Source organism: Doryrhamphus excisus, chromosome 1, assembly GCF_030265055.1.
Source record: "Doryrhamphus excisus isolate RoL2022-K1 chromosome 1, RoL_Dexc_1.0, whole genome shotgun sequence".
Lineage (NCBI taxonomy): Eukaryota > Metazoa > Chordata > Actinopteri > Syngnathiformes > Syngnathidae > Doryrhamphus > Doryrhamphus excisus.
This window is the reverse complement of record NC_080466.1, coordinates 17,437,964-17,463,790: the sequence shown is the minus strand read 5'-3', so window position 1 is coordinate 17,463,790 and position 25,827 is coordinate 17,437,964. Positions and strand designations below refer to the sequence as shown.

At 47.8% G+C, this 25,827-nt stretch overlaps 1 protein-coding gene across 3 annotated transcripts; it reads right to left on the bottom strand.

Annotated features, from left to right (window-relative positions):
* Positions 1-43: 43 nt before the first annotated feature.
* Positions 44-24,053, bottom strand: radil (Ras association and DIL domains). 3 transcript variants are annotated; one of them, XM_058075312.1, is made up of 21 exons: positions 23,738-24,053; positions 14,397-14,479; positions 14,182-14,290; positions 13,474-13,978; positions 11,734-11,841; positions 11,322-11,437; positions 11,086-11,256; positions 8,988-9,627; positions 8,748-8,878; positions 8,272-8,309; positions 8,034-8,185; positions 7,846-7,958; positions 7,590-7,706; positions 6,785-6,908; positions 3,688-3,860; positions 3,466-3,616; positions 3,192-3,394; positions 1,714-2,020; positions 898-1,037; positions 678-817; positions 44-556 (listed from the first exon to the last, which is right to left on the bottom strand). In XM_058075312.1, the coding sequence occupies exons 3-21, from the start codon at positions 14,263-14,265 to the stop codon at positions 457-459; spliced, it is 3,513 nt and encodes a 1,170-aa protein (XP_057931295.1). In that variant the 5' UTR covers positions 14,266-14,290; positions 14,397-14,479; positions 23,738-24,053; the 3' UTR covers positions 44-456. The 3 variants fall into 3 exon arrangements, with proteins under 3 accessions (XP_057931295.1, XP_057931304.1, XP_057931312.1); XM_058075321.1 differs by having other exon boundaries at positions 898-950; positions 23,738-24,052; XM_058075329.1 differs by lacking the exon at positions 11,734-11,841 and having other exon boundaries at positions 23,738-24,052.
* Between the last annotated feature and the right edge of the window lie 1,774 nt (positions 24,054-25,827).

The following is a 25,827-nucleotide window of genomic DNA, read 5'->3' as shown; positions in this document are numbered from 1 at the left end:
GGCTGCGGAATTGAGCATTCCGCTAAAAGGAGAAGAATGCAGATTTTATTTATGAAGTATTTTATTTCCTTTGGTGCCCCACTGGGATCCAGTATTTTAAAATGAGTAGAATGGAAGCCTTAAAAAAGTTTGTCTTTTGTGGTTATAGTGTTGGTTATAGTTAATAAGAATGATCACAAGATGAAAGGTTTGGGTGGAGCTACAGCCTGGTTCCATCATCCAATCAACAAGCAGCAATGAATGTTTACAAACATTATTTACATACAAACAAAATAAATAAAAGCCAAATTCCTCCTTGAGTCTTTCCTAGGGGGCGGGGGCTATGGGTGTCATCTGCAGTTTAACTGACAGCTGGCAACAACACATTAAGTCCCGCCTACCAGACTGTCTGCTGTGTGATGAAAACAATGACAGTTCCTGTTGAGGGCGGGCGTGTCCAACGTCACCCTCGTGAGGTCAACAGGACGAAGCGCTGATCTTGTCCGAGACTTCCGGGTCAGACTTGGCCACCAGGAAGCGGAGACGCCCCCCTCCCAGTCGGATCAGATCCACCGCGCTGGAGGAGACGGCGAGAGAGCGAAAAAGACCCCGTCAATCAATCCATCAACGTGCTGGAGTGTCCTTTCAATCAGACACGCCCCTTTATCACTGTGCGGAAACTGTCACTTCCTGTTTACCTTTGGTAGTCTGCTCCGATCAGACTGGTCCCGTTCACCGCCAGAATGCGGTCCCCGATCCTCAGCCGGCCGTCGGACGCCGCCGGACCCTCGGGGATGAGCGTGCGGATGTAGATGCCCGGTGCGTTGAGGGGCGTGTGCTAAGGGGCGAAAAAAACGACAAAAAAAGGTGACGTCGCGTGACTGGCATGTGTCACGTGACTGCAAATGATGGACTCACCAGGCCGTCGATGAGTCCCATGCCGAGTCCGTACGGTCCTTTGTCCAGTTGCACTACAAACACCACACACATGTCATCAGGGAGGGAGGGGGCGCCGGGGGAGGAGACAGGGAAGGGAAAGTCACACCCACTAATATACCCTGCAGAGGACACACACACACACACACACACACACACACACAAAGGGTCTTCTATGGGGTCACACACACAAAGACAGGTGTAGCTGCTAATACTTAGAACGTGATGGGGGCGGGGCTTAGTGGACATGCAATCATGCACTTGTGCCAGCAGGGGTCACCCTCGTGCCATTGAGAGGAAGTCATGTCTATTTTTATTGATACTTGTGACAACACTGGTCAAACATTATTTACTTATCATTGATAGCATTTATTGACGGAAAAAAAATAGAAAATAAAATTATACAATACTTTTGAAATGCATTCAAAATCACGTGCAACTTTTATTAAAATATCCTGTATTTTTTAATAGTAATAGGGAGAACCTATGTAATTCTTCATAGGCCAAAATACTTAAAAAAATTATAATAAATTAAAAATAAATAAATAAATAAATAGAAATACTTTAAAAATACTTAAAATTTAAATTTAAATTAATTACAAAGCTATTCAAATATTTTCTAACTTTAAAAAAATCATTTTTGTACTTATTATTATACTGATAGTGATGTAATCGTGTATTGCAATATTTTCTTTCATTATATTGACGAATTATATTTAATACTGACTGGCGGGTACAAGTCACATGACGGCTGCCTTATCGCGTCTTAAAGGGCTACGATGGCGGCGGCCTTCCTACCTTCCATGCCGTTGGTGATGAGTCCGTTTGCCTTCTTGCCGTCGCTTCTGCTGCCACAGCCATTCACGGGCGCGCCTCCTCCCCCATCGGGGTACAGCGGCGTGTTGGGAGGGGTCAGAAGGCAGGACAACTCGGTGCTCCCTCCCGCCCGAGGGTGAGGGTGCAGGTGGACGCCGCCGTTTCTCCGCAGGCTGTGCGTTGGCTGCCCCGCCGCCGCCGCCGCTCTGTCCCGCCCCTTCTCTTCCTCACCGTCCCCGGGGGCCGCCGAGCGAGGGCTGCTGTGCACCGCCGGGGGCAACAGCTCCCTCTACGGAACGACCAGCGTGACCCGGGTCGTCAGTTGAAGGTCATGATGCAGGCCGAGGACATCACGTGCAGAGGAAAAGAAAAAGACACTTTTTAGGGGGGGGTTTCCATGACAACCAGGAAGTGTCATAAGAGTTGAGTTTGAGGGTGCAGGAAGGCCGAGGATTACGGTCTAGTCAGCCGTCCCCACTAATGAGACAGCCTAATCAGATTAAACATGATTTAACCATGTCTAGCTTTTTGTGTGTGTGTGTGTGTGTGTGTGTGTGGACACACGGAGAGGAAGGTTTTGTCTTTCCTTTGAAGGATTAAAGAGGAACTCCTCCAGCCAGCAGAGCCGCTGAGGCTCATACTGCGTACCATATATCGGACGCCAGATTACCTTCAACGTGTGTGTGTGTGTGTGTATCATTCACATCTTGTGTGTAACATTCACATCTTCTGAAAGTGAGGATGTGTCCTCTTATAGGACACACACACACACAGGCTCCCAAACGGCACCCTGCATGAGATGATGTGCTGTTTCCATGGCAACTGCAGCCCGTTAGCACATTTTTGTAGCATCAGCTGCACCTCCAACTGTGTGTGTGTGTATGTGTGTGTGATGAGTGGGTTAAAGATGCGGCTCGTGACTAAAACGGGTTTGCCCTGAGGGACGCCCCGAGGTGTCCTAGCATGGCAGCCGCTTCTACATCATCGCCTCCTCACATTTCAGTCGAGGGATCGTGGATATACACTTTAGAGTAGTCAGTGTACAGCTTGTGTAGCGGTATAGATGTGTCAGCCACTGCAACTGTGGCTTTTCTATAGTCAAGCATGGCGGCAGCGTGCACGAGAGCTGCCAGCCCTGAGGAACTGTGGTTCACTGGGAGGAGAGATGAATCCCCAACATGTACCGTGTCCCTCTTTCTTCTGGAGTTGAACGAGGCGTATAAGCAGGCAGTAATGGGCATGGCTGCCGAGGCTGCACGAGTGCTGACTGCACTTGGATTGCTTTTCCTTTTGTGAAACATGAATTCTGACATGCAGGCAGAGAAAGTAAACTTGGATATACTTTAGAGTAGTCAGCGTCAGCATCTCTCATGAACCGGATCTCCCCAGTGCAGGCGGCACTCGTGCAGCCCGGGGATGTGTCGCCGCCGCCGCTGCCCAGGCTTGACCCGTTTTCTTACCTGAGCGTCAGCGGCAGTGCTGTTGCCGTTGGCGAGTGTGGCGTGCGCCTGCGTCTTGGCACGTAGTCCCCACAGGAAGTGACGCACATAGAGCAGCTGCCGGTAGATGCTGTCCTCCACCCGCTCGCCATCCAGATCCACGCTGAAGCCGCCGCTGGGCAGCACGATGGGCGGGTGGTTCTCGAAGCTCTCCAGGAGGTCCACTGTGTGCCAGTTGAAGCACGTTAGCGCCCCCCCCTTGCAGCACTCGTGCGTGTAACTTCAACTTTAGTACCTGTTCTGTAAATGTAGGCCTCGTCCTCGCTGCTGGGCTGCCAGGCGGGCACAGGCCCAGTCTCTGCGGTGAGCTGGTACTGTGTCAGGATCCGGTGTAGCTGAACGGGCTTGAGGCCGGTGTGCTCGCTGGACAGCGTCCTCCAGCTCAGCTGCAACGTCGTTACACGCAAACACAGATGACGCCACGCGGGATTCTTTCCGGGAGCTTGTGAGGCACTACCTGTGTGAGCTGCTGAGGGGGCGTGGCCAAGATGGAGATGGCGCTGTTGAGTTTGGTGAAGAATTTCTCTGCCAGGTGACCCAAACCGGACCTGCCGGCCCACTCGGACACCATGCGAAGACACGCCTGCATCTGCAACACTTTGGAACGCTGGAACCAACCACGGGACGGACCTGCACAGCACATTCACTCTTAGCAACTCTTTTCCAATCACGGCACCACCGAAAAAAGGTTAGATTGTGTCATCACGACAACTTTTTGATTCTATTTTGGACAAAACCACCAGAGGGCGCAATTCATTTAGTTTGCTGCCTAAACAGGCTGTTAACTGTTAAAGTTACTACTATTATTTATATAGCATCATTTACATATTTATTTTAGCATTATGATGTTAAAATGTTAGCATTGCTGCCACATTACATACACATATGCTATAAACACTTCTTTCTCATTCTCATTAGCATTATCATAGTAGCATTTTTAGCCATTTTCATCGATAAATACATATATAAACACTTAGCACTATCATGCTAGATGTCAGCATGTTAGCATTGCTGCCACATTACATACACATATACTATAAACACTTAGCATTCTCATGCTAGATGTTAGCATGTCATCACTGCTACCACATTAACATTATCATAGTAGCATTTTTAGCCATTTTCAACCGATAAATACATATATAAACACTTAGCACTATCATGCTGGATGTTAGCATGTCATCATTGCTACCACATCAACATTATCATAGTAGCATTTTTAGCCATTTTCATCGATAAATACATATATAAACACCTAGCACCATCATGCTAGATGTTAGCATGTCATCATTACGACCACATTAACATTATCATAGTAGCATTTTCAGCCATTTTCATCGATATATACATATATAAACACTTAGCACTATCATGCTAGATGTTAGCATGTTTGCATTGCTACGACATTAACATTAGCATAGTAGCAAATCAGGCCTCGGAAAGCTTTAGTTTGGTGTGGCATTGGGGGGACGGCTCGGTGACGAATTCGCCAAAATGTGGGACACATGCCTGTGATAGCCGAACAGTGGATGGATTGGTCGGACTGGATGGAATTTTGTGATGATCATGTAGGAAAAAACCTCCTTGCCTCGTGGATGTGACCTTTCAAATATTGCAACATATGTTGCGGGGACACACACGCACACACGTGCGCACACACACAATGTGTGTAATAGGCTTACGTGCGTGCATAGAGTAATCTATGGGATGCAGTGCAACAGACAAGACGTCACTTAACCTCCTGGCAAAGGTGTCACAAGGCTTCAGTGAACACACACACATACAAACATGCACACGCACACACACACAGCCCAAACAAAGAGCAACCGTAGTAAGTGCTAAACTAGTTAGCCAAGTGAAAGGACATAAAGGCATGGAAACATCCTTTTATGTGGCCCTGGAAACAATCAGATAATACATATTATATTTTAGTTTATTTTTACTAGTTACGAAATATATATTTTGGATTTTATTATCATTAATGTTCTTTTTGTTATATTTTTCATTAATTCATTCATTTTCTACCACTTATTCTCATGAGGGATGCTGGAGCCTATCCCAGCTGTCTTCGGGCAAGAGGCGAGGTACACCTTGGACTGGTGGCCAGCCAATCACAGGGCACATATAGACAAACAACCATTCACACTCACATTCATACCTATGGACAATTTGGAGTCGCTAATTAACCTAGCATGTTTTTGGAATGTGGGAGGAAACCGGAGTCTCCCCACGCATGCACGGGGAGAACATGCCAGGTCTCCTAGCTGTGTGGCCTGCACGGTAACCACTCGTCCGCCGTGCAGCTTGTTATATTTATGTTAAGTAAAAAAAGCACACAGCTCACACAGTGAGAAAGAATGGTGTTAGAAAAACAACAAAACAACAAACATACAAAAATGGTGGTCTTTCCAACGCTGTGGATTATTTCCCTAATTTAAAATCATAGTCCTTCTTTCCAAAATTCATGTAATTGTTTACATCAAAGTCTTTTTTTTCCTCATTGCTTTGAAAAGTTTTCCATAGCTTGTTTCGACACCGTCTCACAAACCAGTAATGCAGCCTGGTGCTTTGGGACCTCTGATATAGAGGATCTTTGACTAGTGTTTTATTGGAGTAGCTCCTTAAAAAAAGCAAAGGCACCTGTCCTCTATATGACAGGACAGGCGCCTTTGCTCTTTTTAAGGAGCTAAGGAACATTTTAAGGAAGATATAGAGGATCTTTGACTAGTGTTTTAATGCAGTGGGTCCTTAAAAACAGCAAAGGCTCCTGTCCTGTCATATAGAGGATCTTTGACTAGTGTTTTATTGCAGTTTGTCCTTAAAAACAGCAGACTTTGTTTGACTAGTGTTTTTTTTTTTGCGATAGGTCCTTAAAAGCAGCTGAGCGCTCCCGTCATCTCCAGGATCTTTGCTGAAGAGGCGGGGCTGGCGTGATCGCTCATGCAGGAAAATATTTCAATCATTATTATCATCACACAATGGCTGCATCACGACAGCATTGGTATCGTTGGTAATGGCGTCGTATCGTGATTCCCACCTCTAAAAGATGGCTAGACAACGTCTATGTGTATGTGTGTGTGTGTGTGTGCCTTGCCAACGTCAGCTCCTCTGTTGCCATGGACACCATGGGTGGAGAAATATCAATGAGCGACTACAAGGAGCCAGACGGGCGTTCCTGGCCCTGCATTAATGTGAAGGTATTGCTGTGCTGTCTCTGCAGCCTAATGAAGACATATGACGTGTGTGTGTGTGTGTGTGTGTGCGTGTGTGTGCATAGAGGTAAAGTGCTGTTTCCAGCATTTAGACCAGACCACAATAACAAGCAATGACCTTCTTTGCCCCTCCATCTTCCATCCCCTGATGGAAGACGAAGAAGGGTGGAGTGTGGTGATGGGAATTAAGAGTGCAGACAGCAGAAGGACACTAAGGACAAATCTTACTTTGGCCCCCCACCCGCCCCTCGTCCCCCCGTCAAACTGCTGACAAGGGCACCCACGGGCAGGGGCTAACAGCTGTGCGCCTCCTCAGGGAGGTCTCATGGAGGGTTTCCATACCTTTGTCCATCAGCTGGTTGAAGAGGGACACGTTGGAGAAGAAGAAGAGGTAAGCAAACATCTGAGCCTGGATCTCCGGGTGGACCTGATAGCCCTGCAACAGCTCCTGGCCGCTCTGAAAGACCTGCACACGCCCACACGTCAGGTATAAATACAAACACTTAGCATCAGCATGCGAGATGTTAGCATGTTAGCATTGCTACCATAACATTAGCATAGTAGAATTTTTAGCCATTTTTATCGGTAAACACATATATATGTAAACTTAGCACTATCATGTTAGCATGTCATCGTTGCTACCACATTAACATTATTATAGTAGCATTTTAGCCATTTTCATCGATAAATAAATATATAAACACTTAGCGCTATCATGCTACGTAGATGTCAGCATGTTAGCATTGCTGCCACATTACATACACATATACTATAAACACTTAGCATTCTCATGCTAGATGTCAGCATGTTAGCATTGCTGCCACATTAACATTAGCATAGTAGCATTTTGGTTATTTTCATAGATTTCTTTGTTTGTTTCCTTCGGCTTTTTCCTGATTACGGAGTTGCCACAGCGGATCTTTTTGATAAATACATATATAAACACTTCGCACTCTCATGCTAAATGTTAGCATGTTTGCATTGCTACCACGTTAACATTAGCATAGTAGCCATTTTCATGGTTCAGCAGTGCCCTTTGTCCTTTTAACATGAATCAAAGACCAAAATACATAATTTATTCAAGTTAATAGTCAACCACGATGTTTAGGAGAGGAAGTGAGAAGTCTACGAAAATACGAGCGTTTACCTGAAGGACCCTGCGGACTGGCTCAGGGAATCCTACGCCTCCTTTCCAGCAGGGCTCTGAGCTGTCCATCGGGAAGGGATTACAGTCCAAAAGACCTGGAAGGACTACGTAGAGAGCCTAACCAAAAAAAAAGTACCACAACAGTCATTTTCCCACCAAATAATCCACTTTACAGCAGATGCATTTAGACCAAATTGGAGTGTGCCGTGGAACAAGATGAGGGATGTTCGGGCTGATAGGAAGGTGACTTGTTGACCTTGGTGATGTAGTAGACGCACTGCTGGAAGGTGTACATGATGACCTCCTCCAGGATGCTCATGGCCTCCTCGTTGGCTGAGATGGTCGCCGATAGCAGAGACTCCTTCGACCCTGAGGCCAAATCACAGACAGGTGAGGATCCCGTGTCAGACATTGACTAATGTGTGTGTGTGTGTGTGTGTGCACCTTGCAGAACCTCCATGTTGTGCGTGTACGACGGCACTCTCTGCTGAATGAAGTACAAGATCTCGATGGAGTTGGACATCCAGAAGAAGATGGTCTGCAGGTCTGGGATGAGGTCTGATATGTTGAGCAGGGACAGAGAGGATGGGTCCTGACTGCAAAGGCACAATGGAAGCTTGGTGACACACAAACACACACAAACACACACACACACACACAGACAACAGGAAACAATACTCACTGCTGAGCTTGCTTCTGGGCCAGCTCCTTTGTCTTCTCCTGCAACACACACACACACACACACACACACACAAATAAGGTCTCATTAAACTTTTAGCATGTGCGTAGAAGACACACACTTGACAAGAACTAAACACCGCTATCACATTTACACAACCTGAGCGTTTTTAGATGATGACAAACACTCGACTAAAACTTGAAAGGAGACACTTCGCCGTCAATACGGAATCTTTCTCCTCTTGACGTTCCAGACGCTTCCCAGCGTTTGGACACAGAAACGCTGATTAATCTTTTACAGCGGGCCAAAACACTTCATAAAAACAATCAAAATGATATCTTAAAAAAATATAAAGTGGGTCAGGCGTGTAACTGAGCACAAAAAGACGATAGCGGGCCTCGGACACCCGAGCCGACCCGGTTGAGCGGTCCGGATGCTTTGCAGAGCCTGAAGAGAAGGAAAGAGAGACGTTCACTGACCCACGCCACCGTCTGGATCCGCCGCACGATCTTCAGCAAAAGTTTCCCAAAGCTCCCGGGCGGGAAGGCGGAGGCGGAGTGTTGTATGCAAAGACACAGCAGGTAGGCCGGCGTCAGTTTGTGGTCGTCGCCTGCACGGAACACACAGAAGGCATCCCATTGCTATGTAGTTAGTATGTTGGATTCTTCAATGAGGGTAAGAGTATGAGGGGGGCATGACAGAAAATAATTGAGAAGCACCTCCAGGTTCTATGAGGGACATGATGCGGTTCAGCAGCTGGTCTTCATGGGCTGGATCAAACTCCAGGTGTAGCTTCCTCTTCTGTCCTCCTCTTCCCGCCTCCACCGCTGCGACGGTGCCGCCGCCGCCACGAGATTTGAGTTGGTGCGGTCTGAAGCTGCGTCTGGTGGGGGTGACGCCGGACGCCGGTGCCGTCCTGTCCTTCAGCGTGGATCCGCACACCTCACAAGTCCCCCCCTCCTCCGGAGCGCTGTCATAGACCTGGCCCAGGCTGCGGAGACGTGCCAGGGTCTGGGCAGGGAGGGGCTTGGCGCCCGTGGGGTCCTTGTACAGGAAGATGTAGTGCGCCCCGAAGGAGAGGAGGTCGCCGTGGCGCAGCGTGGTGGAGCGCTCGCAGCGGGAAAAGTTGACCAGGACGGTGGCGTTGAGGACGGGCTCCACGGCCACGCAGAAGCGCTGAGGATCGGAGGGGTCTTCTGGCTTGGCGCTGTGGGAGGGGCGGCGCGATGTGGGGACGCGACGTAGGCGGCAGTGAAGCGGCAGGACGTCCGGGGAGAACAAGCAGATGTTGGGACGAGCCGAGGGTGTCTCCTGACCGACCGTGTGCTGATCTCGGTTCAGCAGGTACACCAGGCAGTCCTGAAGGACAGCACGGACATATTGGCAGGCGAACATAATGATTAGTCCCTGCGGTGGTACGCCATTTGGGGTGCCAATGAGTAAACTGGTGGTGAAATAGGTGTGAAGGATGTGGAATCAAAGCGTGTCTCGTTCACATGGGACACGCAAAGCAATTCCATCTCCCACACGCTGCGTTCGAAACCGCATACTAACTACTACAGAGTACTTCCATGCCCATACTATCCACAGGCCATACTGCACACCCAATCCATCAGACTGTATGCAAAGTGTTTACACTACAGCGTACTACATGATAACCCACAATCATTGCGCTCCCACCCGAGCTGAAGTCGACAGACTGAAGCTGTTTTCACTTTAGCTCTAAACTCTTTAAATACATCACTTTATTAAGATTTTTTAAAAATCAGGCGAGAAAGTGGCCGTTTAGATCCCGAGTGTGTCATTTATTTGTCCAAATACCAACCGTTTACAATTTCGTTCTGACGAATTCGGCAAAATTTGAGCTAGCTAGTGAGCAACGCAGACAAGTTAGCGCTCAGACCTCACAGCTACGAGACCAGGGTTCAATTCCACCCTCGGCCATCTCTGTGTGGAGTTTCCATGTTCTCCCCCATGCATGCGCGGGTTTTCTCTGGGTACTCCGGTTTCCTCCCACATTCCAAAAACATGCTAGGTTAATTAGCGACTCCAAATTGTCCATAGGTATGAATGTGAGTGTGAATGGTTGTTTGTCTATATGTGCCCTGTGATTGGCTGGCCACCAGTCCAGGGTGTACCCCGCCTCTCGCCCAAAGACAGCTGGGATAGGCTCCAGCACCCCCTTGCGACCCTCGTGAGGAAAAGCGGTAGAAAATGAATGAATAGTGAGCAACGCACTTCCAGTTATTTTCACACAAAATAAAACACCCCTTTACTTTTCTCATTCAAAAAAAACATAGTGATAAATCCAAAATAAAACCGTTTGGACTGATCTCGTCCCGGTGACGTCACGTCGCGTTGCATCCTTGGTAATTTGGGTAGTAAGTTGACGATACATACCCAACATTTCTGGCGAATGCAGTACGCATTCGGGAATTTTTCGCATACTCAAAAATCGCATACTGCCAGTGTAGACACACTGCATACTCAAATAGTTAGTATGAGTGGTACGTAAATATGCGGGTTCGAACACAGCCCATGCCTCTTTTTTTGTAGTTTATTGCCTCCTTCCTGCTCTTTGCACATTCTCTACCTGCAGCCACAACAAACCATAGCAGAAGAACCAAATAATGCCACGAATAAGCAGACGTAAACAATAAGGTATAAGGTATGCGTAAACGACGCAAACAGTGCGCAAACTAGTCTTCACGCTTTTCAGGCGTGCCATAAATAAACAAATAAATACATACATTAATTACAATATATTTCCAATGACAATATTATAACAAGAGTGACCTGACCGGGAGAAAGGCTCACCTGTCTGTTGTACCCCTGCAGCAGCAGCAGGTGCGGCGACTGGTACAAGGAGTGGCGCACCCCCCCCTGCCCCGCCTCCTCCTTCCTCCGCCCACCGCACGGCGCCTCCCGGCCCCTGTACGGCCCCGGCAGGGTGGAATAGTAGCGCTTGGGCTCGTCTCCGACCGACAGCTGCGCACACACGCATCGGATGTCAGGATGATTGACACATGTCAAGTTTCTGCAAAGGTTCCTACCTGGTTGAGGCTGGTCTCGCTGAGGCTGCGGCACAAGGACGAGTTGCTGGAGCGAGGCAAGGTCAGCGTCCCCTTGGCCCGGTTCCTCTGCAGCTTGCGGGCCTGAGCGTTGATGTCTTAGGAAGTAAGAAGAAGGGGAGGAGCTTAAGGAGTAATACCAATAATAATAAATACATGCAAATTCATTGTTAATGTATTGATGCGACACGTGTGCAATATGTCCACTCATAAATCGGGACGCACTTTTTCACATAGTGACATGTGACCACAAACCAGGAAGTGAACTGACCAAATGAGGTGAAAGATGACACACATACAGGTAATGTGAAGGGGAGGGGTTTGACGGGCAGGCAGGTGGCGGTGGTCTTCATGGCGATGACTGACAGCCACCCTACCTGAGGCCAGTCCCCACCTTTAGAGCCGGACGGAGCCGCCCGACCCGACCGCAGAGGGGAGCTCCGGTGTTTGCCCAGCCCGGACCGACCCATAAGAGCCGCCAGGAACTGGGCAGCTTTGGGCCCTACAGCGGGGGTGGGGAGGGAGTTGGGGGGGGGGGGGGGGGGTAGTTAAGAGACAACGCCTCGCCATAACATGACAGAATTATACACACAAACACGCATGCACTACAGTGTGTGTGTTTTGTTAGTAGTGCTTCGTCTTCATGCAAACGCCATCAATACAAATCCTTATTTTTAAGGCGCATTAACGTGACAATGTTATAATCATCAATAAGTAACCCACAGTCGTTTTATTACGTCACATGTATATAATATCATCTTGGCACGCTGGCTAACTTGAAATAGTAGTACCTGCTAGTACCTGTTTTTGCCTGTGGAAATGCTTCAATAGCGAAGCAAAAATGGGCGAGCCGAGTGGGTATCATGCAGTGACAAAAAGCAGTGGCATGCATCTCACTGAGGGACAACCCACCATCCAAACATGCACATGCACACAGCTGGATTAGTTGACCACCATTGTACACCATTGTCCACCATTGCCCACCAGTGTTCACGAGTTCTTTCATTCAACGATCATCATTGATTTGTCTGTTCTCTGATTTGATCTTCTTGCCGAAGCGATCAATGTGTGAAATGATCGCCGCATATTTTACTCTTTCAGCTTGAACGTGTTGAGGTTCGACGGTTCTTTAACAGTCTGTGTGCGACGTCATATAATCATCCGTCTGTCCATTCGCATCCACGTACGCGCACAATGTAAAGATCATACGTGCGTGTTTGTCCGTTTGCATGCACACGCAATGTAAACATGTGTTTCCCCATTCACACACACACACACACACACACATCATAAAAAATCTTTATGTCCATTCACACACACACACACATTGTAAACATGTTTGTCCATTCACATCCACATATGCGCACAATGTAAAGATCACACGTGCATGTTTGTCCATTTGCATGCACACGCAATGTAAACATGTTTCCCCATTCACACACACACACATCATGAAAAATCTTTATGCCCATTCACACACACACACACATTGTAAACATGTTTGTCCATTCACACACACATACACACACACATTGTAAACACGTTTGTCCATTCACACACACACACATTGTAAACATGTTTGTCCATTCACACACACACACACATTGTAAACGCGTTTGTCCATTCACATACACACATTGTAAACATGTCTGTCCATTCACATATGCACACACACAATGCAAACGAATGTCCATCCATTCACTAGGCCTGCAAATCAATTAACTGCGCTAAAAATGAACCTGTCCATTCACGTGCACACACGGTGTAAACAGATGTTTATCCACTCACAGAAACACATTGACACATACTATAATCTGTGTGTCTATTCACTTACGCACATAGTGTCAGAATGAGTATGTCCATTCACGTGCACATAATCACACACACAATTTGTTTGTCCATTCGAACACATAATGTGGGCATCTGTTTGTCCATTCACATAGACACACAACGCGAATGCAGTATGTCTGTCCATGCACGTACACTCATGAGGTAAAGAAGTGTTTATCCATTCACATAATGCAAACATCTGTCTGCCCATTGGCATGCCCATGTAATACAGTGTAAAGACGTTTGTCCATTCACACATGTGGACATGTGTTTGTCCAATCGTACTGAGGCTTAGTGTGCTCACCAGCAGTGATGGTGTCCTTCTCCTTGGCGTTGAGTTCCTCCACCTCTGCTCTCCTGCGTAGCTCAAAGCGGCGGGCGTGTCCCTCCCGAGGCTTCCACAACTCCTGGAGCAAGAGCGGCTTCTCGTTGTCGCCGAGCGCACGAAGACACTCCGTCCGCCATCCGCCGCCGCCAATCATACCTCCCCCCTCCAGGCGCCCGATTACATCGCACAGGACGTAGGAGTGGGCGGCGTCCTTGTTGAGCGAGTAGCGCTCCAGCGCCTCCTTGACCAGCTCCTGGGCGCTGGAGCGGGGCGTGGCCAGGACGCTCTTGTAGTTGGCGCCGCTGCAGATCTCGTCGCCAAAGATCTTCAGGACCCCCGGAGCAGAGCTCTGGTGGGAGAGCTCGGCCGGGTCGTCGGCAGGTCGCTCCGGGGGCTCGGTCGTGGAGCGGCGGTCCCCGCGCGTGTTTGTTCCCACCTCGGCCGGGACGCGGTCGCGGTAGCTCAGAGTGCGGTACAGGACCTGGACGGCACACATTAGAAGCTCAGCTCATGTGAATAAATAAAATTAGTACTGTAGTTTCAATCAATCTATGGGGCACTTATAAGTCAGCCCTACAAATTCTGCCTAGTAACAACCAGCCAATTAAATAAGCTACTTCCATAACACACCAGAATTCCAGTGTTTGTATGGATATGTCTGTACGCAATAAATCTATTTGTTACCTGCGTAAAGGTCCTGCTCTGGCGCTTCAGCCGGCTCTTGGAGGGCAGGGACATGCTGGCCCCGGAGGAAGAACCGTAAAACATTTTGCTGCTGTCGGTATCTCACAAACTCCACAATGGAACAGGACAATTAATTACATTCATGCTTCAACTTCATACATATTTCATGATTATTTGATAACATGTGTGTGTGTGGGGGGGGGGGGGGGGTGTACCTTGGTAAGCGTGCAGAGCACCAGGTGAAGGTTACAGCTCAAAATCAGATGTTCCATTTGCGTTTCTCTCTTTGGATCTTGAGCTGAAAGGGAGTTAGTCCACAAAGCAGCAAAGTCAAATTGTGTTTTTTGTGCAACATCAAGGTTTTTTACCGTAGATATTTAAAGGCAACAAGGGAAATTATGTTTAACAATTTAATATTCCATTAAAATACTAGGCTTATTAAGTTTAGTATTATTTAATTATGCGCATATCATTTTATTAAATTTTATTTCACTACATTTAATTATATTGTGTTGATTAATATTCTAATTATTGTGCTTATCTAGTGTGCATCCCAGACACAGTCCATGAGGAGGTGTGTCTGTGTTCCGGCCACACCCCCTCTTGCAGGTGCTGGAAGGCATCTGACAGCAGGGAGTCCTCGAACGCATCGCAGCAGCCGTCAGGCGTCTGGATGCCCTGGTTGGACGGCAGCAGGCTGGGGAGGTGTTGTTGGAGCTGACTCTGCAAGTGCTGCCGGGATAACGTGACTATTTTAAATGCCTGCTAATCCACGCTAATCTGGCTACTTGGCCGCAGTTAACTCAAGACCGGGGCCAACAAAACCCCCTCCTGCCTGCTTACACACACAAAGGCGGGCCTACATGTTGCCTCCATGACTCGGACAGATATCGTGAAAAATGGCCACCATGGATGTAAGCCACATTGGACGTTTCATAAGCGTTCATCTTTTTGCATTTCATCCTCAAAAAGCAAACCTGCCATACGACAAAGCACAGCATGTCCAGAAATGATAATTACATTACTCGTCACTCAAACATTGGGCATTTTTACTGTAATATGCTCGACTCTCAGCACTCACTCAGTGACCAATAGCATGAATGCTCTCAGTAAACTCGTCCCTCATTTATAGCAGTTCTTTGGGTCCAGACCCAAATGTGATATAACACTCAATGTTGATAAACTGAATATTTTTTAAATTTGAGCATAGAAAACCTGTTTATGACTTTCTAAATGTGATTTTCAACATTATTAAAGCCTGGTAGACAGGAAATAACACCCCTATAGTCACCATTACATGAAATGCTACTTAAAAAAGGTTTTCAAACAAAGCGGAGAGAAGAAAGACAAAGTAAGAAGCCACAAAATAACCACTTCCCTACACAATGTGAGGAGAACTCTGCATCCACGGATGGCTTCATCGAGCCCAACGTAGGGTAATGTAAAAGTAAAAAATAATTTCCCCCAAAAAACGCAATGTAGTGATAATGAAGGATGACTGTATTCACGAAACAGACTGAGTTATAAAGCTTTTAAATGTTTTTGCACAAATACAATAACGCACACACGCTCTCAGCATTCACAAAATGTGTCATTCGGTTGAATAGTTGACTGTGTCAGCATTAGGGCGACCCATGGTTCGGACTTTGGCACAACAGAGCTGCTATGTTTAGTTAGCACTGAAATGTAGCTATCCACAGCATTCGGTTTAATATAGGAAAGCTGAGAGACTGATGCTTTTAGACAACAATCTTCATGTCTCAATGACATTTACAGTGTGAATGCATTGAGTCATGCTGAAAAACAATAACACATAATAATAGCATGACTGCTATTATAGTGGTGCCTTGGTTAACATCCGCCCTGGTTAGCATGTATTTTTTTGGTTAACGTACATATTTTTTGCCTTGGCCCACAAACCATTCCGGTTGGTTTATGCCGCCATCTTGGATCACACGCCCAAGACGAAATCTTACTGTTATTATTATTATTATTATTATTATTAACTCGTCAGCTCAGCAGATGAACATTTATTGCAAGCGGATTATAGAAAAGACATAAGATAAAGTACATTCACATAATCAGCTAGAAGCTAGAAAAGTAGTGGTCGTAAGTAGGTCACATTTGGACGTGCTGGGTGCTTGCTGCGCAGGAAACATTGCTGACTCCCACCCTGCCCGTTTAGAAGATACCTACAAAAAGCTGCGGGCTTCAACACTCCAGGCAAAAACATCTCTTCTTCTCATCTGGAGATTCCAGGAGGACATTAGAAGAGACATTTTAGCCCTGAATTTGACTCAATTGTGTCCGACATATTTATAATGTATTGTGTTAACCTTCTATTGGTGTGTAAGTCTTATTCCTTCTCATCATTGGTAGATTAACAAACACAGAAGGGGAGGTGAAATTTATTTTACAGAGTGGTCCTTGAGGGCTTTGTTAGGTTGCAGAGAATTTCGTCCGTAATTTCCAGACCGTACCGAGAAAGGGTGCAAGACCTCCGAAAGAGAAGACCGTCGTCATTTCAGAGGTATGCAAATGTCACGGGAGTGGTTCCCGTGTAACGGGACCTGGCGGCACATCTGACGGTGAGACAGGTGTTTCTGCCTGTCTCATTTTACATCCATAACACTCAATTCTGGTTGCAACAACAAAACATACGCATTCATACTTGTTTGCGGCATCCTGAGTCACCTTATAAGGCATCATCACCGGCTCACTTGGCAAGCAGTTGTTTGGTCAGGATACATATTTAAGGTTGAGCTTGATATATTTTGTCATATTTTTGCAAATTGTGCTTGCAGCAGAATCATGTGTTTGTGTGATTTTGTGAATTTATGGTTTTGTCTGGCTTTTTTTCCCCTAAATGTTAAGTTGTCCATTCATTTGACATTACCTCAGGTTCTGTTTTTGCCTGCATTTATCTGTTTCTCTTCCTGTCAGGGGCAGGACGTGGGGAGGAGGACCCAAAGGCAGAATTGGCAGGCACGACACGAGGTAAGGTTCTACTCGTTGGTGAGGGTCGGTACACGGGAAGTCAGTCCAATAAGGCAAAGGTATCCAAGAGCGGCAGGCAGAAGGAGAGGTCGAAAGGCAGGCGAGGGTCGAGAACCAGGCGAGGCGATGACAAGGAATGCTAGAACGAGACATGGGAGTACAACGAACTTGCACCAGACAGGAGGGATCAGAGGCAATATATAGCCAGCAGGAAATGAGGTGATGAGGGACACCTGAGCACAATCAGGCAGGAGGCGTGGTCTCCAAGGCGAAGGCGGGGTAGGCAATGGCAGGCATGACAGAACCCCTCCCTCAATGGCCGGCTCCCGACGGCCCAGGAACCTCAGGGTGAGCTACATGAAAGTCTTTGATGAGGGAGGGATCCAAAATGAACCGGGAGGGCACCCATTGGCGTTCCTCAGGTCCATACCCCTCCCAGTCGACGAGATACTGCCAACCTCGACCCCGCCGTCGAGCAGCCAGCAGTTTCCTGACTGTGTAAACCGGACCTCCATCTATGATTCGGGCGGGCGGTGGGTGGCTGGCTGGCGGGACCAGGGGGCTGGTTTTCGCAGGCTTGATCTGGCTCACATGAAAGGATGGGTGGGTTCGCATGGACCTAGGTAGTTTCAGACGGACTGAGACAGGATTAATAACTTTGGAAATTGGAAATGGGCCGACGAACCTAGGAGCAAGCTTCTTAGACTCCACTCTCAGGGGAAGGGTCTTGGAGGACAGCCAAACTCTTTGGCCCACCGTATAGGCAGGAGCAGGAATTCTTTTACGGTCCGCCGCCACCTTGTAAATATCAGACTGCCTTTGAAGGTTTTTGCGGGCCCTCTGCCAAACTCTCTTGATGCGGCCCACCAAGGCCAAGGCGGAGGGAACAACGGAATCCTTGCTGAGAGAGGGGAACAAGGAGGGTTGGTGACCAAATACCACATGATGCGGAGACATACCGGTGGATGCACTAGGCAAGGTATTGTGGGCCAATTCCACCCACAAGAGTTGTTTAGCCCAAGAGGAGGGGTTTTGCGAGGCAAGGCACCTCAACTTTGTCTCAAGCACCTGGTTGATCCTTTCTGCCTGTCCATTCGACTGGGGGTGAAATCCGGATGAGAGACTGACTGTGGATCCCAGCAAGCCACAAAATTCCTTCCAAAACAAGGAGACAAATTGAGGACCACGATCGGACACTATGTCCTGAGGGAAACCAAAAATGCAAAATATATTGTTCATCAGTGCCTCGGCCGTTTCTTTGGCCGAGGGAATCTTAACAAAAGGAATGAACCTTGACATTTTGGAAAATCTGTCCACAACTGTGAGTACCACTGTCTTCTCCTCTGACGGGGGCAATCCACAAACAAAATCCAACGAGATATGGGTCCAGGGCCGGTGGGGAATAGACAAGGGCCGGAGTTCTCCCACGGGTTTCTGTGATGAAGATTTGTTAGCAGCACAAACAGGACAGGCAGAAACATACTCTGAAACATCCTTTGCCATGTTGGGCCACCAAAAGCGTTGCTGGGTTACGAATATGGTCTTTTTAACCCCAGGGTGACAGGAGGTCTTATTGGTGTGAGCCCAATGAATGACCGGACCCCTCATGGCTTCCACAACAAATAATTTATCTGCAGGGCAGTTTGGGGGCCGAGGCACTTCGAGTCCTGCCTCCCTAACCTTGTCTTCTATTGCCCACTGCAAGGCCGAGACAAAACATGAGTTAGGCAGGATGGTTGCGACTTCCTCAGGTTCCTTTTCCGAAGGAAAAAAAATACGGGACAAAGCATCCGGCTTGGTGTTCTTGGAACCCGGACGGTATGACAAGGTAAAATTGAAACGGCTGAAGAACAATGACCACCTAGCCTGTCGAGAATTTAATCTCTTGGCGGATTTGAGATATTCCAAATTCTTGTGGTCTGTCCATACCTGGAATGGCAGCGTAGACCCCTCCAGCCAGTGTCTCCATTCTTCCAGAGCCGTCTTGACTGCCAATAACTCGCGATCCCCAATGTCATAATTGCACTCTGCTGAAGACAATTTTTTAGACAGAAAGGCACATGGATGCAGTTTACCGTCTTTTGTACCGATCTGGGACAGGACGGCTCCGACTCCAATATCTGATGCATCTACTTCAACCACGAACTGCAGATGGGGATCAGGGATGGCAAGCACCGGGGCTGTGGTGAAACTATCCTTAAGCTTCACAAAAGCTTTCTCACACTCAGAAGTCCAGTCAAATGGTTTGTGCGGAGAGGTGAGGGCATGGAGAGGAGAGGCTACCGAGCTAAAATTTCTGATATATTTACGATAAAAATTAGCAAATCCCAGAAATCTTTGAACATCTTTGCGAGACTTTGGAGTGGGCCACTCTGCAACCGCCGAGACTTTTCCCGGGTCCATCCTCACCTCCCCCTCAGACAGAATAAACCCTAAGAACGATACAGAAGACTGGTGAAAGTCACATTTTTCTGCCTTCACAAATAGGTGGTTGTCAAGGAGCCTTTGCAGCACCTTCCTGACATGCTGCACATGGGTAGATTCATCACGAGAAAAAATAAGAATGTCATCAAGATACACAAACACAAAAATATTCAACATGTCCCTCAAAACGTCGTTGACAAGGCCCTGAAACACTGCTGGGGCATTAGTCAGTCCAAAGGGCATCACCAAGTACTCATAATGTCCGGTTGGGGTGTTGAAGGCTGTTTTCCATTCGTCCCCCTCTCGTATCCTGACCAGATGATAGGCATTACGCAAATCCAGCTTGGTGAAAATCTTAGCTCCTTCCAGGAGCTCAGTGGCGGTGGCAATGAGGGGCAGGGGATACCGGTTCTTGATGGAGATGTCGTTAAGGCCTCTGTAGTCTATGCATGGCCGAAGGGATTTGTCTTTTTTCTCGACAAAGAAGAAACCCGCCCCAGCAGGAGATGAGGAAGGCCTGATAATCCCTGCTGCAAGTGACTCCTGAATGTATTCCTCCATTGAACGACGTTCGGGAGGGGACAAGGAGAAGAGTCTTCCCCGTGGGGGTGTGGTTCCTGGCAACAGGTCAATCGCACAGTCGTGGACCCGGTGGGGGGGCAGTGACTTGGCCTTGACTTTACTGAATACCGCTGCTAAATCATGGTAACACTCTGGAACAGATGCTAGATTCACCTCCCCTTGAGGTTCCAGCACTGTTTTGGCACTCCCCAAACAGTTGCCCTGACAGCCAGGCCCCCAAGAGACGATCTGACCAGAAGCCCAATCGAAGTGGGGGTTATGTTGCTTTAACCAAGGATGCCCTAAGATAACTTCATGATCAGAGCTAGAAAATACATGGAGACTTAGTTTTTCTGTGTGACTGTCTGGAAATGAAATCTTGACGGGATGAGTCCTGTGACTAATTTTGCCCAGAGAGCTTCCGTCCACCGCCTTCACTGTTAGAGGGTGTCGTAGAGGGCACAGGCGAAGCTTTAGTTTCCTGGCGAGAGAAGTACTAATGAGATTGGCATCAGACCCGGAGTCCACAAATACTGGTACCATGATGGATGTGTGCTGAGAGCAAAATTGGACCAAAGGTTTATAGAGAGCCGGATTGCTGATAACAACATTAAGACTCACCGAGCCATGTCCCAGGTTGCTTGTTTTGCCCATCTTGACCCCACAATTAGCCACTAGATGTCCCCCTTGACCACAATAAAAGCACCTGCCCTCACTTCGGCGGCGGGTCCTTTCCTCTGGAGACAGTCGGGTGAGTCCCAGTTGCATGGGTTCATCAGCAGAGGGCGCAGCAAGTGGCACGGCGACAGGGGTGGGCCGGACATCATTGACGCGCCCGACGTTGCCACCCCAGTGTGTGATGGAATCTCGCCCACGCGACCTGCTCTCCTCCTCATGATCATGAAGGCGCTTCTCAATCATGACCGCCAAGGCGATGAGCTCATCAATTGTTCCTGGCAGTTTCAGAGGGATCATTTGTTTACGGATGTGGGGGGACAAACCAAGAAAAAACGCGTCTAACAATGCGGGGGCGTTCCAGTCGCTGTTTGCCGCGAGAGCGCGAAATCCGACAGCGTAGTCGGTGACACGCTGACGCCCCTGACGTAGCTGGAGCAGGGAGCGAGCGGCTTCTCTGCCGGACGGCTGGCGTTGGAACACTTGCTCCAGTGCCTTAGAGAATGCTGCGTAGGACTCGCACACCGCGGACCGACGGCTCCATTCCGTGGTGGCCCACGCTCCTGCCCTGCCCGTGAGATGGGAGATCACAAAAGCCACCCGGGCACGCTCCGACATGAATGCGGGGGCTTGAAGTTCGAAATGGAGTTCACACTTGGTCAAAAAGGGGCGTACGTCGCCCGACTCGCCAGAGAACCACTCCGGCCGTGACAACTGTGGACACGTGGCGGCCGGCAAGGCGGAAGTCGGGACCGGTGGAGGAAGCGAAGCCGCTGCTGGATCCACTGGAGCCGCGGGTTGAGCAGCGGGTTGAAGAGCCAATAGCAGGGAGTTCAACTGGGAGCCTAGATTCCCAGCCATGGCGTCTTGTCGCTCCGACAGGGATTGCAACGCCGAGCCTAGAGCGGCAAGCTGTTCCTCTTGCTGGCTCTGGCGCTGTACTTGCGTCCGGAGTGCCTGTCGAACAGACTCCAACTCCGCTGGGTCCATGATGGCAAGTTCGTTCTGTCAGGGGCAGGACGTGGGGAGGAGGACCCAAAGGCAGAATTGGCAGGCACGACACGAGGTAAGGTTCTACTCGTTGGTGAGGGTCGGTACACGGGAAGTCAGTCCAATAAGGCAAAGGTATCCAAGAGCGGCAGGCAGAAGGAGAGGTCGAAAGGCAGGCGAGGGTCGAGAACCAGGCGAGGCGATGACAAGGAATGCTAGAACGAGACATGGGAGTACAACGAACTTGCACCAGACAGGAGGGATCAGAGGCAATATATAGCCAGCAGGAAATGAGGTGATGAGGGACACCTGAGCACAATCAGGCAGGAGGCGTGGTCTCCAAGGCGAAGGCGGGGTAGGCAATGGCAGGCATGACACTTCCAAATAACTTGAAAGCTTCTGAATGGATTGGGATGACATTTTCAGGAATGGTCGGAAATGGGATATGGAAGAACTGATTTTGACCGTGATCTGGATCACCGTCCGGATCCAGGAATTTTTTTTAAAGGATTCTTAAACCTTTTTTGGCCATTTGTGCATATAACGCCACAGAAAATGGTCAGAGGACTCGGGGAAAAAAAACTACAGGACAAGTTCCCAACATTCATTCATTCATTTTCTACCACATTTCCTCACGAGGGTCGCCGGGGGTGCTGGAGCCTATCCCTATCCCAGCTGTCTTCGGGCGAGAAGCGGGTTACACCCTGGACGGGTCGCCAGCCAATCACAGGGCACATATAGACAAACAACCATTCACACTCACATTCATACCTATGGACAATTTGGAGTCGCCAATGAACCTAGCATGTTTTTGGAATGTGGGAGGAAACCGGAGTACCCGGAGAAAACCCACGCATGCACGGGGAGAACATGCAAACTCCACACAGAGATGGCCGAGGGTGGAATTGAATCCTGGTCTTCTAGCTGTGAGGTCTGCGTGCTAACCACTCGTTTTTTAAAATATCAAAGACTCATCCAAAACATGTAGAATTATTATTTTGGCGTGAATGACAATATGGGGGGAACTACGGCGCTTTGAGTGCCTTTGTAGTTATTTTTGCATCATTTTCTGCATGGAAAATGATAATTAACAATAATTAACGTCTATAAAATGTTCATTCATTCATTCATGTTCTACCGCTTTTCCTCACGAGGTTCGCAGGGGGTGCTGGAGCCTATCCCAGCTATCTTTGGGCGAGAGGCATTCATACCGATGGACAATTTGGAGTCGGCAATTAACCTAGCATGTTTTTGGAATGTGGGAGGAAACCGGAGTACCGGAGATGGCCGAGGGTGGAATTGAACCCTGGTCTCCTAGCTGTGAGGTCCGCGCGCTAACCACTCCTCCGCTGTGCCGCCCTCTATAAAATGTGTTTTTGTGAAAACAATTTTGGGTGTCTGAAACGGATTAATTGGATTCCCATTATTTTCTAATGGGAAAAATTTGCTTTGGTTATAGTCTGACCTTCTGGAACGGATTAATAACGTTAACCAAGGCACAACTGTACTTGTTTATCTCCTATTTTCATACAATAAAGATTCAGAAATAGGATGCTCGGCTCTCAGCATTCAGGTCAAGGATTGAGCGAACAGAGGCCATTAAAAAATAAATAAATACAAATGAAACTTTTGGGCAAGAAAATAGGGCCCCCCGCCATCCTGTGTGTTGAACCGATGGTCACCAGTAGCAACCGGCTGAGCAACAAACGGCTGCGGAAAATCCTCCGAAATTAATCCGCCGACCAGGCGTCACGCTCGGCGACCAAGCGCGGCGTCACAGGTGTGTTTAACAAAGTGAATATTCACGCCAATGGCGCTGAGGTGAAGTGGGATATTTAGAGACAGGTGGATACAAGTTGTCGTGGTGGTCGGCGAGTGGGTGTTCTGTGTCGGCTGGTGTTAAACTCACGGCGGTTGCGTTGCGAGGCTCCATGATGCTCCTTCGAAGCTCCCAGTCCGCCCCCCTTTTTTCTCCTGAAACGTAATCGATGTAGAACCACGAAGGGGTGCTTTTAGACTGCCTCCGCACCCTCTCCGTGCGACACCAACAAGGCGTCCTTCCCACGAGCAGCTCCGTTAACTCGGACCCCGAGCAGCCGCGGAATCCTCCCGGCTCGGTGCGTACATCTCGGCCGCCTGCCCGGCAATGCCCGTGGCTCCGGCAGCCGCATTCCACCGTCCACGGCGGTTCAAGTGCCGAGCGCTGACGGAAACACCCGAAGTGTCTGCTCTCGGTCCTTCGGCCACATGACGAAAATGGCGCTATCTGGTGGACACAATTGTTAATGCGAGTGACACAGAAATAGCCAATAAATTACATTTTAATAATACTTCTTGTAACTGAATGTGACAAATATGTACGTTGACTATAAAAACAGTGTTATTTGTCTTTCAATCTTTTCATTTTTGCTTTTATATTTTTATTTCTACAATGTTTTAAAACAAAAGACCAGCTGCGGGCCGCAAATGGCCCCCAGGCTGCACTTTGGACACCCACTTTAAAGCCATAAAATGCAGCATTAGAGAGATTGTCCAGGGGATGTCTCACAGCTGCTTTATCAGTCCATGTAATGCTCCATGACTTTAGCAGGAGATTGAGTCGTACATCACACTGAATGTGCCACACAAGCCACAAAAGTTGCTGTGTTTTCAAAAACATGGTAACAAAATTGCCAAGCGGAGTGCATGAAAAAGCTTGTTTTTAATTATTACTCCAAGAGAAATAGAAAAGATAAAAGCATTGTTGGCATCATGTCACAGCACAGAAGCACCACAGTCACAATAAAACCTTTTGACTCATCTTAAATGTCAGAAAGAAGTCAGCAGTTTCACAATCACACGGTAGATAGAAACACAAAAGAACAATTTCTAGTTCACATATTTCTATGTTATATTCATTCTAAAATCGGCTCAAACTCCACCTCCAACGTCCCTCCACTCCATCGCCGCCATGACATTTTAAGCGTGAGACACATGAAGCACTTCTCGGCGAGATGTGACGTGAAACACTTTCATCATTCAAATACAGTGTTGTGAAAACGTGTTTGCCCCCTTCCTGATTTCTTGTTTTTTGCATGTTTATCACCCTAAAATGCTTCATAGTTAGTCAATAACAACACAGCTCAAACTTTTTATTATTGAGGCAGACAAAACATCCAAAGCTACATGGTCCTGTGTGGAAAAAGTGCTTGTTACAGTGCTTGTTAATCTACCAGTGTGGAAAAGGTTATAAAGCCATTTCTAAAGCTTTGGGACTCCAGCCAACCACAGTGAGAGCCATTATCCACAAATTGCCAAAACATGGAACAGTGGTGAACCTTCCCAGGAGTGGCCGGCCGACCAAAATGACTCCAAGAGCGCAGCCACAACTCATCTAAGAGGTCACAAAAGACCCCACAACAACGTCCAAAGAAGTGCAGGACTCACTTGCCTAAGAAAGACACTGAGCAAAAACATTTTGCCAGAAAACATCTTGATGATCTCCAAGACCTTTGGGAAAATACTCTATGGTCTTACCAGACAAAAGTTGAACTTCTTAGAATGCGTGTGTCCCATTACATCTGGCGTAAAAGTAACACCTCATTCCAGAAAAAGAGCATCATAGCGACAGTAAAATATGGTGGTGGTAGTGCGATGGTCTGGGGCTGTTTTGCTGCTTCAGGACCTGGATGACTTGCTGTGATAAAAGGAAGCATGAATTCTGCTGAAGGTGATTGCAGTTGATTCTGCTAAGTGTGGCCCAACCACTTATTAGCTTTAGGGGGTAATCACCTTTTCACTCAGGGCCATGGAGCTTTGGATGTGTCCATTTTAGCAAAAAAAAAAAATCACTTAAAAACTGCATTTTTGTGTTGTCATTGACTAATATTTACATTTGTTTGATGATCTGAAACATTTAAGTGTGACAAACATGCAAAAAATAAGAAATCAGGAAGGGGGCAAACACTTATTCAAACATCTGAAAACGTAATCATGTGATGTGAAATTAGGACCTTATCT

Excerpts from the sequence above, each read along its gene's own strand:
- radil (XM_058075312.1), bottom strand. The coding sequence starts at position 14,265 with ATGTTTTACGGTTCTTCCTCCGGGGCCAGCATGTCCCTGCCCTCCAAG. Across the intron at positions 8,310-8,747 it reads GGATCCAGACGGTGGCGTGG|GAGAAGACAAAGGAGCTGGC; the intron begins GTCAGTGAACGT and ends TGTGTGTTGCAG. Across the intron at positions 3,617-3,687 it reads CCCCTCAGCAGCTCACACAG|CTGAGCTGGAGGACGCTGTC; the intron begins GTAGTGCCTCAC and ends ACGACGTTGCAG.